Genomic DNA, 14,443 nt, shown 5'->3' on the forward strand with positions numbered 1-14,443 from the left:
CGGGGAGTAATGTAAAGGGGGAGGTGGGTGAATGGGGAGTAATGTACAGGGGGGGAGGTGGGTGACTGGGGAGTAATGTACAGGAGGGGAGGTGGGTGACTGGGGAGTAATGTACAGGAGGGGAGGTGGGTGACTGGGGAGTAATGTACAGGAGGTGGGTGACCAGGGAGTAATGTAAAGGGGGGGAGGTGGGTGACTGGGGAGTAATGTACAGGAGGTGGGTGACCGGGGAGTAATGTACAGGAGGTGGGTGACCGGGGAGTAATGTAAAGGGGGGGAGGTGGGTGACTGGGGAGTAATGTACAGGAGGGAGGTGGGTGACCGGGGAGTAATGTACAGGAGGGGAGGTGGGTGACTGGGGAGTAATGTAAAGGGGGGGAGGTGGGTGACTGGGGAGTAATGTACAGGGGGGGAGGTGGGTGACTGAGGAGTAATGTACAGGAGGGGAGGTGGGTGACTGGGGAGTAATGTACAGGGGGGGAGGTGGGTGACTGAGGAGTAATGTACAGGAGGGGAGGTGGGTGACCGGGGAGTAATGTACAGGGTGGTGGGTGTACTGGAGACTTTATATACCGGGTAGCAGGATATCACTGATAACACAGAGGTTGACACCGGAGTGTGACCTGAGTTTGAGATCTGTCTGTCACAATCTAGCACAGTGATAAATGTATCTTCTGGTATATATCAGACAAGCATCGTATCTAGCTCTAGAGAGGTCATTATTCCCATATACTCTGCCCTGGTCAGACCCCTCTTGGAATACTGTGTTCAAGAAAGACATCGATGTATTGGAGCAAGTCCAGAAAAGAGTAACCAAGATGGTAGAAGGTCTGCAAACCATGTCACATGAAGAACGGTTACAAGCACTAGGAGTGTTTAGTTTGCAAAAAAGAGAAGGCTGAGAGGAGACTTAATAGCGGTCTAGAAATATCTGAAAGGAAGTCACAGTGCAGAGGGAACCACCCTATTCTCATTAGCACAAGGAAGTACAAGAAGCAATGGGAGGAAACTAAGAGGAACGAAATTCAGATTAGACATTAGGAAAAACTTTCTGACAGTGAGGCCAGTCAGAGAGTGGAACAGGCAATCACAGGAGGCAGTGAGGGCAGTCAGAGTGGAACAGGCAGTCATGGGAGGCAGTGAGGGCAGTCAGAGAGTGGAACAGGCAGTCATGGGAGGCAGTGAGGGCAGTCAGAGTGGAACAGGCGGCCTTGGGAGGCAGTGAGGGCAGTCAGAGAGTGGAATAGGCGGCCATGGGAGGCAGTGAGGGCAGTCAGAGAGTGGAATAGGCGGCCATGGGAGGCAGTGAAGGCAATCAGAGAATGGAACAGGCGGCCATGGGAGGCAGTGAGAGCAGTCAGAGAGTGGAATAGGCGGCCATGGGAGGCAGTGAGGGCAGTCAGAGAGTGGAATAGGTGGCCAAGGGAGGCAGTGAGGGCAGTCAGAGAGTGGAATAGGTGGCCAAGGGAGGCAGTGAGGGCAGTCAGAGAGTGGAATAGTTGGCCATGGGAGGCAGTGATGGCAGTCAGAGAGTGGAACAAGCGTCCACGAGAGGCAGTGAGAGCAGTCAGAGAGTGGAGCAGGCGGCCATGGGAGGCAGTGAGGGCAGTCAGAGAGTGGAGCAGGCAGCCATGGGAGGCAGTGAGGGCAGTCAGAGAATGGAGCAGGCAGCCATGGGAGGCAGTGAGGGCAGTCAGAGAGTGGAGCAGGCAGCCATGGGAGGCAGTGAGGGCAGTCAGAGAGTGGAGCAGGCAGCCATGGGAGGCAGTGAGGGCAGTCAGAGAGTGGAGCAGGCAGCCATGGGAGGCAGTGAGGGCAGTCAGAGAGTGGAGCAGGCAGCCATGGGAGGCAGTGAGGGCAGTCAGAGAATGGAGCAGGCAGCCATGGGAGGCAGTGAGGGCAGTCAGAGAGTGGAGCAGGCAGCCATGGGAGGCAGTGAGGGCAGTCAGAGAGTGGAGCAGGCAGCCATGGGAGGCAGTGAGGGCAGTCAGAGAGTGGAGCAGGCAGCCATGGGAGGCAGTGAGGGCAGTCAGAGAGTGGAGAAGGCAGCCATGGGAGGCAGTGAGGGCAGTCAGAGAATGGAGCAGGCAGCCATGGGAGGCAGTGAGGGCAGTCAGAGAGTGGAGCAGGCAGCCATGGGAGGCAGTGAGGGCAGTCAGAGAATGGAGCAGGCAGCCATGGGAGGCAGTGAGGGCAGTCAGAGAGTGGAGCAGGCAGCCATGGGAGGCAGTGAGGGCAGTCAGAGAATGGAGCAGGCAGCCATGGGAGGCAGTGAGGGCAGTCAGAGAGTGGAGCAGGCAGCCATGGGAGGCAGTGAGGGCAGTCAGAGAATGGAGCAGGCAGCCATGGGAGGCAGTGAGGGCAGTCAGAGAGTGGAGCAGGCAGCCATGGGAGGCAGTGAGGGCAGTCAGAGAGTGGAGCAGGCAGCCATGGGAGGCAGTGAGGGCAGTCAGAGAATGGAGCAGGCGGCCATGGGAGGCAGTGAGGGCAGTCAGAGAGTGGAGCAGGTGGCCAAGGGAGGCAGTGAGGGCAGTCAGAGAGTGGAGCAGGCGGCCATGGGAGGCAGTGAGGGCAGTCAGAGAGTGGAGCAGGCAGCCATGGGAGGCAGTGAGGGCAGTCAGAGAATGGAGCAGGCAGCCATGGGAGGCAGTGAGGGCAGTCAGAGAGTGGAGCAGGCAGCCATGGGAGGCAGTGAGGGCAGTCAGAGAATGGAGCAGGCAGCCATGGGAGGCAGTGAGGGCAGTCAGAGAGTGGAGCAGGCAGCCATGGGAGGCAGTGAGGGCAGTCAGAGAATGGAGCAGGCAGCCATGGGAGGCAGTGAGGGCAGTCAGAGAGTGGAGCAGGCAGCCATGGGAGGCAGTGAGGGCAGTCAGAGAGTGGAGCAGGCAGCCATGGGAGGCAGTGAGGGCAGTCAGAGAATGGAGCAGGCGGCCATGGGAGGCAGTGATGGCAGTCAGAGAGTGGAGCAGGTGGCCAAGGGAGGCAGTGAGGGCAGTCAGAGAGTGGAGCAGGCGGCCATGGGAGGCAGTGAGGGCAGTCAGAGAGTGGAGCAGGCGGCTATGGGAGGCAGTGAGAGCAGTCAGAGAGTGGAATAGGCGGCCATGGGAGGCAGTAAGGGCAGTCAGAGTGGAGCAGGCGGACATGGGAGGTAGTGAGCTCTCCATCAATGGAAATCTTCAAGTGGAAACTGAATAAATACATAGCTGGGATGATTTAGGAATACCCGATGACCCTTAAGGTCCCTTCCAAGTCCACCATTCTATGATTCTATGATATACAGAATATAAGAGCAGATATTTATTATTATGAGCTCATACTAATAGTGCGACTATACGATATACCATAGATCCAGTATATGGCTCAGCAGACAGTATCACACATTGTAGGATTAGATACACGGCTCAGCAGACAGTATCACGCATTGTAGGATTAGATACACGGCTCAGCAGACAGTATCACGCATTGTAGGATTAGATACACGGCTCAGCAGAGAGTATCACGCATTGTAGGATTAGATACACGGCTCAGCAGACAGTATCACGCATTGTAGGATTAGATACACGGCTCAGCAGACAGTATCACGCATTGTAGGATTAGATACACGGCTCAGCAGAGAGTATCACGCATTGTAGGATTAGATACACGGCTCAGCAGACAGTATCACGCATTGTAGGATTAGATACACGGCTCAGCAGACAGTATCACGCATTGTAGGATTAGATACACGGCTCAGCAGACAGTATCACACATTGTAGGATTAGATACACGGCTCAGCAGACAGTATCACGCATTGTAGGATTAGATACACGGCTCAGCAGACAGTATCACGCATTGTAGGATTAGATACACGGCTCAGCAGACAGTATCACGCATTGTAGGATTAGATACACGGCTCAGCAGAGAGTATCACGCATTGTAGGATTAGATACACGGCTCAGCAGACAGTATCACGCATTGTAGGATTAGATACACGGCTCAGCAGACAGTATCACGCATTGTAGGATTAGATACACGGCTCAGCAGACAGTATCACACATTGTAGGATTAGATACACAGCTCAGCAGACAGTATCACGCATTGTAGGATTAGATACACGGCTCAGCAGACAGTATCACGCATTGTAGGATTAGATACACGGCTCAGCAGACAGTATCACGCATTGTAGGATTAGATACAAAGCTTAGCAGACACTATCATGTATTGTAGGATTAGATACACGGCTCAGCAGACAGTATCACGCATTGTAGGATTAGATACATGGCTCAGCAGACAGTATCACGCATTGTAGGATTAGATACAAAGCTTAGCAGACACTATCATGTATTGTAGGATTAGATACACAGCTCAGCTGATAATATCACTTTTTTCTTATGTTTCAGAAACTATTGCAAGTTTTCTCATGATATTACATCAGATCATAACCGGTCGGTTTTAAAAGACAAAGAGATTTGTGGTCTGAATACAGAAGAGATAAAAGTTCTCCTGTTCCAGAACGACAACCAGATGCTGCCGCAGGTGAGTGCAATGTCGTCATAGAATCTCATCAGCACCAACCGCCATCTCCTGTCTCAGTGATGGGGAAGTCTTCACTGAACAAAAAATAGCGCAGTCCTTGCAGCGCGCTGCATCTCCCAGCACTGAACAATGATCGGACCGCAGAAGCTGTTTTTACCAGGTTCACGTCCATCGACCTCCGCTGGTGACCTCAGATGGGGGCTGGTGAATGAGATGCGGGACCAGGTACCAAAAATTATAAGATTTCTGATCTTAAGGATATCTGCCTCCTGGAGGTCCCAGGCGGGAGATATTAATGTCATATCACAGTCTTAGCTTTCTGTACACACCACACATGAATATTATAATGCCGGGAGATATTCCGTTCCTGTGGGTTGCCAGATACCAAAACCTTTATAATTTTACCTATAGATGCAAGATATGTTCTCTGATTATGGATATATCCAAGGATTGTGTCATTCTCTGATTCTATAGATATGGCATGAAAAATACTGCAATCCATTGTCATGTAAAGCCTCCTGGCATGGAGCCGCTCCTGCCGCCTGCCTGCAAAGCAGGATTTGTCGCTTTGCATAATTCGCACCATACTGAGGATGCACAGTCCACGTTTGCCCCTCCAGGGTCAGCTATTTGTTAACTCCTCTGTACACACTCCATGCCTGCTCTACATCAGATAACTTACTTTAATTACCTATTCTCAGCAGGGGAGGGGTGGAGAAAAAAAAAATCCAAGCCCCACCCCCCCCTATCCCCTAATCTGCACAATTATAACTACATTTATGACAACATTGCATTTGTGTTTTCAGTGTCTGTATAATGCTGACTGGAATTAGTACTTACCATAAAAAAATTGCTTAAAATAACTGAGAGTCCTCAGTGGTTGATACCTTTTATTGGCTAACTGAAAATATGGTAATAATAGCAGCTTTCGAGACTACGCAGGTCTCTTCATCAGGCTCAGCCTGTATCACCTGTAGCAGATTCTTCCTAATTATCCTGCAGCTCAGTCTGTATCACATGTAGCAGTTGGTGCTGGCTTGGAGCTCCCTCTGGTGGCCAGGAATGATAATGTAGCTGATTCTGAATCTGTGACTCAAACAGGTGTTGGGATTAATTGGGAATCCAGGAAGTCCTATTGCTGACCAGCCTGGTGTATATAGAAGAGCAGTTTTTGCTTAGCTGCTGCCAGTGATAAATGTTTTCTTCTGCCTCTGAAGATGGCTTGGAGTGTGTCCTTCAGTTTCCTCAATGTATCCTGCGCCAGAATTCACTCCAGATAAGTCTGCAGGTTTTATTTGCTTAATTGCTGGGTTTGCACCTACGGGTGTTTGTGGTTTTTTTTCTCCATTTTGTTCTGTGTCTGTTTTCTTGTATGTGAGGATCTGTCTCTCTGCTATTTTGGGAGGACTGTTCCCTCAGCCCGAAAGGGAGTTTATCCCTGTTCTGATTTGGATTATTTGCATTTTAGAAATGTATTTGTTCTGTGATTTTGTTTCTTTCCATTATATCTGCAGTTCTGTGCAAAGTTTCTGGCACAAGAGTACCTGATATAGTGGGGGAGAGACTGTGTGGTCTTTGGTCTTTTTTTCTATCAGGAGTTTGTTATTTTTTGCAGGGTTTTTTGCTGGCCGCAATCGGTTATCTGTCCTGTTCTGTTGTATCTAGTAAGTCGGGCCTCTGCTAATCTATATATTCTATCTGTGTATTGTGTTTTCCTACATCACTGTCGTTTACATGTTGGGGGCTTGCTATTCCTTTGGGGACTGCTCCGAGGCAAGTTAGGATTCCTCATTTCTATCTTTGAGGTGTAGAAAGTTTCTCCGGGATTGATGAGGTGTCTAGGTGTATTAGGAACATCCCACTGCTACTTCTAGTGTCCGATAGATAGGGGATTGCGGTCAGCTTAGTTTCCAACTACTCTTGTGGTTTTTGTTTTTTCCTAATTAATGGGATTTTTTCTGATCGTGCACGGTTACCCATTCATAACACAGGCCCTCTTTATCATTATGGCTTCGGACGTTGCTCCTGTTTGTAGCCATCCTTAGGCGTCATACATAAACCATGGTTCTGCTACATGCTTCATTACAATTGCGTCGTATCCTGATTCTTTTACTCACAAAGAGAAGACATAAGTCCTCTCATACTGAAAGATGAAATTACAGATGTTTTGATGAAGCAAAAGATACTTCAAGATTTCAGGATAAGTCCAAAAAGAAATCCTGATGGAGGCTTCGTGGTCAGTCTACACCTCATGAGACGCCTTCTTGCACATTCCTAGTTCAGTGGAAGACATTTTTTAGTTTTGCAGTATTCAATAAATAGTTTCTATTCCATTTCTGATCTCTCTGCTCAGGATTGTCACCAGCTTCAAGGGTGTTCTCAGAAGTACCACGGTTTACATAACATTTTGTCTTCAGAGAATGTGTCATTCCATGAATAGATAATTGTTTGCTCATTGCATCTTCAGCCCCCTTGTCAATGACTCTTCTTCTTCTTCAGAAACTTTGGTTTCTTTTCAACCTCATTTATCTTAAGCAACTATCCAGAAGGATAAACAATCCTTCCTAAAACCCTCGTCACAGGCCTCTCACCCAGCCCAATCCCTAACAGATCTCCTGGTTTTGCCCTGAAGAAGAGCAAACATCCCGAAACACGTGTCTGGAAATTGAGTTTTTGGTTTGTTTTCAACCTCATTTATCTTCAGCAACTATCCAGAAGGATAAATGATCCTTCCTAAAACCCCAGTCACAGGCCTCTCACCCAGCCCAATCTTTAACAGATCTCCTGGCTTTGCCCTTGTTAGGGCCAGGTGGACGGGCAGACCCAGGAGGTGGATCCACTGGGCCGAACACCTTAATGAAGGCAAGGGGTCCGGTAGCCGGAGCACTACGGGTAGCAGGACAGTCCATGCAAAAGAGTGGGATGGAGAAGTCCCTGGGACCACGGAGTCACTGATGGTAGTCCGGGTGACGGAGCTCAGGTTCGGAGGCCGAGATGTTGTCAGGCAGAGTCCGGAACCGATGGAGCGAGGGGACGGGTCACCACAGGGATCAGAGATGGTACGGACTGACGGGATGGCAGATAGTCAGCGTTCGAGGTTCGGGAATCGGCAGGACCGGATGGCGAGGCAGGAGCGGCTCTAGGAGAGAGATAGGTAAGTATATCACAGAGACACAAGGAGACCTGACTCCTAGCTTAGGAAACACGAAGAACAGGCCCCGCCCACTTGGACATGAAACCCCTTTATACCCTGTACCTGTGTGTTCAATATCCTGACTGTGGACGCTGGCCTTTTAAGAAAGGGTCAATGACCGCGCGCGCGCCCTAATGCGCATGCGCGAGGCCCGGGTGCCAGAAGCCAGGGCAGGAAGCGGCGAACAGGAGGCAGGGGAGCCGGGCTGGAGCGAAGCTGCCAGCGGACGCTGGGAGTGGGGACCGGGACACCTGGGGATCATAGGTGAGGAGGCCTGGAGGCTGTGGAGCGGGGGACGCCGGACAGAGGAGCCGGGGAGCGAGTCAGGGAAGCCGGGGAGCGTGGCAGGGGAGCCGGGGAGCTGGACAGGGGACCCGGGGAGCGTGACAGCCCTGAAGAAGAGCAAACACCCCGAAACACGAGTCTAGAAATAGAGTTTTTGGTTTGTTTTCAACCTCATTTATCTTCAGCTATCTGGAAGTTGTTTCTTGGTTTCTTGTGGAGTCAATGTGCTAAACCTTATTTCCTCTTGAAGAAAGGATTTCTAAGTTCAATAAAGAAGTCAGTTGTCTTATTAATTCGTCTTCTGTTTCAGTGCATTCAGCCATCGGCGTCTTGAGGCTGTGGACGGCTACTATCCAGAAGGATAAACGATCCCTCTTAAAGCCCCAGTCACAGGCCTCTCACCCAGCCCAATCTCTAACAGATCTCCTGCTTTGCACTGAAGAAGAGCAAACACCCCGAAACAAGAGACTGGAAATAGAGTTTTTGGTTTGTTTTCTCATCCTACGTTTTGTGGCAAGGCTTGTTAAAGGGTCAATATTGACTGGGGTTACTACATCCAACAGGTGACACTAAACTTCAAGTCCTCTTGGCAATTTGCCCCATCAGTGAATATGAGTGAAGGCTCGTATTCTCAGGATTCTTTTTGTCTGAGACCCTTATCCTGCAGCTTCTCACATGACAAATAGAATATGGATCCCACTAATCAGAGGAAACTCTCTGGTGGATTTCACAAACTTTTCCAGAGTGTACATTTTTCAACTGATGGAACAAATAGTTATAACCACTGATGCTTCCATTCAATGTCGGGAAGCCCACTCATCGATCAGATGGTGAAAGGTCCCTGGTCTTTTCTAGGATAATTATATTCTCACAGTGAGGTGAAGACCGGTCTGCTCACATTACGTTTTGTGTTTACGTCAACAAGAGAGCATGAAAAGTGAAACCTTAATATGAGAACTCGACGAGCAAACAGAACAGCTCACCACACCTGCACCCTGAGAGGGCGTGAAGACAAATGCAACCGAAAGAAAACTCACCACTCCGTCCTCCAGGACGAATTCTTGTTCTTTATTCTTATGTCATGATTAAATGCTACGATGTTATGACGAAACCTATAAGAAGATGTTTCATCCCCATCTCGCAGGCCGCTTTTCTCTGATTGGAGGCAAATAGATCCACAATGGAAGGTCTCCCTTAGAAAATGATCCACGTCTTGAGGTTTCATGAAAGCTTTTGACGAACAGTTTATTATGTTTAATCTCTTTTTTATTGAAAAATTAAGGTTGGTTACAATAAGCAGGGCTGCAGACCAAGGCAAACCCCCAAATAGAGACAAAACAAAAAAAAAACAAGAATGCAATGAAACATGAACGGCTTTGCATGGTTGCAGCCATATACAGTTTGTTACAATAAAGAACATTTAAGAACATTTATATCATTCTGTCTTGAACCACTATAAAAGTATAAAATCCATAAACTATACCATAAACAGCAAAGATTTACCATTCATACCATAGAGGCACATAATGGTCAGTCGAAGGAAAAGAAATAAAGAGAGAAAGAAAGAGGGAAGTAGACAAAGTGAATGATGACGGGGAAAAGGATCATGGGGAAGGGCAAGAAAGGGCCGGGAATAACTAGCAGGAAAAATCTAGGTAGAGTCTCAACTCGCCCCGAAGAGGGACCTGAAGTCTGGAAAATCCAAAAAAATGACCCAGGGACTCCAGATCTTAATACATTTTTCAGTAGCGTCCTGAATTTCAGCAGTGAGACTCTCCATTCTGTAAAGGGAGGCCATCTCCTCAAGCCACTCATCCAAGGCGGGGGCACGGGTGGACCTCCAGTGTCTGGGGATCACGGCTCGGGCAGCCGCTAGGCAAAACCGCAATAGTCCCATTTTCTGAGATTTAACAGACCCCGGTAGTATAGATAAGAGAGCGATTTGTGGAGAACCAGAGAGGGCCTCCCCGCTAATGCTATTGCATGCCGAGAAGACCCCACTCCAGAAAGGCTTAATGAGGCTACAGCTCCACCATATATGCAACATAACCCCCCTCTCGTGATTACACCGCCAACATCTGTCTGACACTGAAGGGAAGATTGTGTGTAGGGCATGAGGACAGCGGTACCAGCGGGTGAGAATTTTATAACCCTTTTCCTGGACCGAACAAGCCCTAGAAAATTTGTGAGTGAAAAGAAAAGCAGTCCTCCATTCCTCAACCCGGATAGTCACGCCCAAGTTTCTACTCCATCCCCCCACAAATTTGAGCTCCTCCACATCCCCCTTCTGGATCAAAAGGTTATAGATAAGGGACAGGGTATGTCCCGGAGCCTCTTCCAAAAGAAAGAGCTTTTCAAACGAGGAGGGGGGGGCAGTATAAAGTGCCTCCCGGCCTGATCCGGTCAAGAAAGACCTGATCTGGAAGTATTCAAACCAAAGTATGGCCCCTCCCAAGGCAGAGGCAGAGAGCAAGTCGTATGTGGGCAATGGGGATCCCTGAAGTATGTGAAAGAAGCGCTCGTCCCCGCTGCTCCTCCGGCACAGGAAAACATCGGCCCCAACTGCCGGGGCAAAATCTGGGTTTGAAAAGATAGGGGAGAGGGGACCGCACCCCCTGGACAGACGACCCCTTTTAGTTTCTAAATCCCACGTCCTCAATGTCGCCCTCAAGAGATCAGCCTCAGAGAGAGGCTGGCCCCTGGAGCCCGAGCTAATCCAAGGGAGGTAACGCAAGGGGATCTCGTGGTCCATTTCTTCTAGGCTTACCCACTGCTTTGTGGCCCCATGATATTGCCAATCTAGTAATCGCATCAGTAGAGCCGCTTTATGATAGAGTTTAAGGTTGGGCAATCCAGCCCCCCCCTGGCTTTTAAGTCTGCAAAGGGTAGTGAAGCCTATCCTCGGGCGCTTACCTCCCCACACGAATCGCGTGATAACTGACTGCAGGCTGGAGAAAAAGGCCGCAGGAGGAACCAAGGGGACCGTCTGGAACAAGTACAAAAAGCGAGGCAAAACGTCCACTTTGATAACATTTATTCGTCCAAACCAGGATAGTCTTTTACTATTGTATGAGGTAAGATCCTTTCTTGTCCTGTTCAGAAGGGGAAGGTAGTTAAGCTAATATAGTTTTGAGAGATCCATGGGGACTGTTATCCCTAAGTAAGTAATGGCGGAGTCCTGCCACTTGAAGGGGAAATTTTTCTTGATATGATCCACCTCAGCATCAGGGAGAGATATGTTTAATGCCTCGGATTTGGAGTAATTGACCTTAAAGTTGCTGAGGTGACTGAAGTTTTCAAACTCTTGAATAAGTGAGGGGAAGGAAAGGCGAGGCTGTGAAATGAACAGAAGTAGATCATCTGCGTAAAGAGCTGCCTTGCATTCTCCACCCCCCACCCCTATCCCGTGGATACTGGAATTGTTTCTGATGGCCACGGCAAGGTGTTCCATAACCAGGACATAAAGTAGGGGGGGAAAGGGGGCACCCCTGACGTGTACCATTATGTATTGCAATTGGTGATGAGAGAAACCCATTGACTTTGACCCTGGCAGAGGGATTCCTATAAAGGGAAGAGACCCTTTCAATGAATTTGTCTCCCAGTCCCACCTTCCGCAGAGAGGCCATCACAAACTCCCAGCTGACTCTATCAAAGGCCTTCTCTGCATCAATGGAGAGAAGGCACGTAGGGAGACCTCTGGCTTTAGCCCGCGCCATAAGAATAAGGGTTTTGTTGGTATTGTCCCTGGCCTCACGACCCAATATAAAGCGAACCTGATCAGTGTGAATAATACCGGGAAGAAGTGGAGCCAGTCTATTGGCGAGAGCCTTGGTCGAACAGTTTATTATGAAAGGTGTGGAAGAAAGTCTCTTTTCAAATTCCAGGAATACTCTTTCCTGACCTACCTCCTGTGCTTGCTACTCTTCATGGTGGTTTCCGTAAGGATCTCGCCCTTGGTGCGCTCATCAAGTGTTTTACTGAGGGGGTTTTATATTCCTTGAATATGTCGCTGTCCGAGCTGTTTCCCCTTTACGATCTGGTTCTTTGTGGCTTTCATCCTCCAATGTGCCGGGAGACACAAGTATTTTCTTTTTCTAGCTCCAGATGATCTTCTCCCAGGGACAGTTCTTTGCTTTGTTCCAAAGTTTCCCCTAATGTCAACAAAGTCAAACAAAATCAGCAGGCAGGAGCATAGTCAGGAAATCAGGCAGAGGTCAAACCGGAGATGGCAGCAAAGTGCAACAGGAGAGTTTTCAGAATAGGCAGAGGTCAAAACACAGGGATCAGAAGATCAGGAGCGGGGTGAAAACCAGAGACAAGCAGTATACAACTAAACTATATCTGGCAGCGACCAGCACACAGGAGGGGGAATAAGAAGGGTGTGGTGCCTTCCCACTGGCTGTAACTGAAAGGTGGCAACTTCAGCTGGAAGACACACGCCACCACAGTCGGCCAGTGGTGATGCAGGTCCCAGGGAAACCCAGCCTAGTGGATGGGCGGAGCCTGTGCTCACCAGAGCACTGACTCCTCCCCTATAACCAGCATTGCCCACGGCAGGAACATGGTGCCACCTGGTGATCGAAGCAGAAGGTGAAGACACGACAGCAATCTGACATACAGCATAAACCTCCGTCTTCCAAAAAAAGCAGACTTTTCTCTGTAGTCTAATTTTTTTATTGCTCAACAGGTAACAATGTGGTAAAACTATAAGAATAAAATAGCAGACAAGTACTGAGCACATAATATACACAACTATAGCATCTGCATAATAGAGGCAGTGCACAACAACATGGAGGCTGCACATGTAACACATGAAGTCCTATCTGACACAATCTCATTATGTAATCACCTCTATGCAATTATTAACAGATCTGAATATTAGGATATCACAGAGAGGAGTACATCTCTTACCAGATCTGCTGTAACAAGGATAATGGAGTTAAAGTAAGAGCGATGCAGGAGGACACAAACACACATATTGCCTGAGAGGAATACTGTCCTAAAATGGTGGCCACTACCCAGAATGCCTAGGTTTCTCCCATAATGCATTAGGACAATCTTACAAAGAAAATAATGAACATTCAGATAGCTGTCACTAGATGGTGCTCTAACAACATTTAGCATTACTACAATAGCTGTTAGCAATTACTCTGTGGAGTGTGAACTTACATCTGCTTTTAAACCTGAATAGACAGAACACTCCCCATTTGGCGTCATCTGATGTCACTGATAGGCTCTTTTGGCGAAAACATCAAAACAAGTTCTGCTGCTGGCCTGAGGGACAGTTTACTCTCACCAAGCTTACACACTTTGACTTCGACTTTGTATACATTCCCATCTTTGCTTGGGAACGTCTTGGTGAAGAGGCCTAGCAGCCACTCATTTTGGTGTGACTGGCTGTCTTTAATGAGTACAACATCACCTGGTCTGATGTTTCATTTATTCTCCTGCCACTTCATCCTAGCTTGTAAGGTGGAGGGGTACTGTTTTCCTAGGTACAAGAATATAACTACTATAACACTGCCCCTATGTACAAGAATATAACTACTATAATACTGCCCCTATGTACAAGAATATAACTACTATAATACTGCCCCTATGTACAAGAATATAACTGCTATAATACTGCTCCTATATACAAGAATATAACTACTATAATACTGCCCCTATGTACAAGAATATAACTACTATAATACTGCCCCCTATGTACAAGAATATAACTACTATAATACTGCCTCTATATAAAAGAATATAACTGCTATAATACTGCTCCTATATACAAGAATATAACTACTATAATACTGCCCCTATGTACAAGAATATAACTACTATAATACTGCTCCTATATACAAGAATATAACTACTATAATACTGCCTCTATATACAAGAATATAACTACTATAATACTGCTCCTATGTACAAGAATATAACTACTATAATACTGCCCCCTATATACAAGAATATAACTACTATAATACTGCCTCTATATACAAGAATATAACTACTATAATACTGCTCCTATGTACAAGAATGTAACTACTATAATACTGCCCCCTATGTACAAGAATATATCTACTATAATACTGCTCCTATATACAAGAATATAACTACTATAATACTGCCCCTATGTACAAGAATATATCTACTATAATACTGCTCCTATATACAAGAATATAACTACTATAATACTGCCCCTATGTACAAGAATATAACTGCTATAATACTGCTCCTATATATGAGAATATAACTACTATAATACTGCCCCCTATATACAAGAATATAACTACTATAATACTGCCCCTATGTACAAGAATATATCTACTATAATACTGCTCCTATATACAAGAATATAACTACTATAATACTGCCCCTATGTACAAGAATAAAACTACTATAATACTGCTCCTATATATGAGAATATAACTACTATAATACTGCCCCCTATATACA

General features: G+C 47.5%; 1 protein-coding gene across 1 annotated transcript in view; it reads left to right on the forward strand.

The window, feature by feature from the left end:
• Positions 1-14,443, forward strand: part of LOC142302474 (zinc finger CCCH-type antiviral protein 1-like) — a 42,346-nt gene that overhangs the window by 11,307 nt on the left and 16,596 nt on the right. Inside the window, exon 2 of the mRNA XM_075343542.1 lies at positions 4,380-4,515. Within this exon, the coding sequence (XP_075199657.1) occupies positions 4,380-4,515 (136 nt within the window). The remainder of the gene's footprint in view (positions 1-4,379; positions 4,516-14,443) is intronic.

This window comes from Anomaloglossus baeobatrachus, chromosome 4 (assembly GCF_048569485.1).
Source record: "Anomaloglossus baeobatrachus isolate aAnoBae1 chromosome 4, aAnoBae1.hap1, whole genome shotgun sequence".
Taxonomy (NCBI): domain Eukaryota; kingdom Metazoa; phylum Chordata; class Amphibia; order Anura; family Aromobatidae; genus Anomaloglossus; species Anomaloglossus baeobatrachus.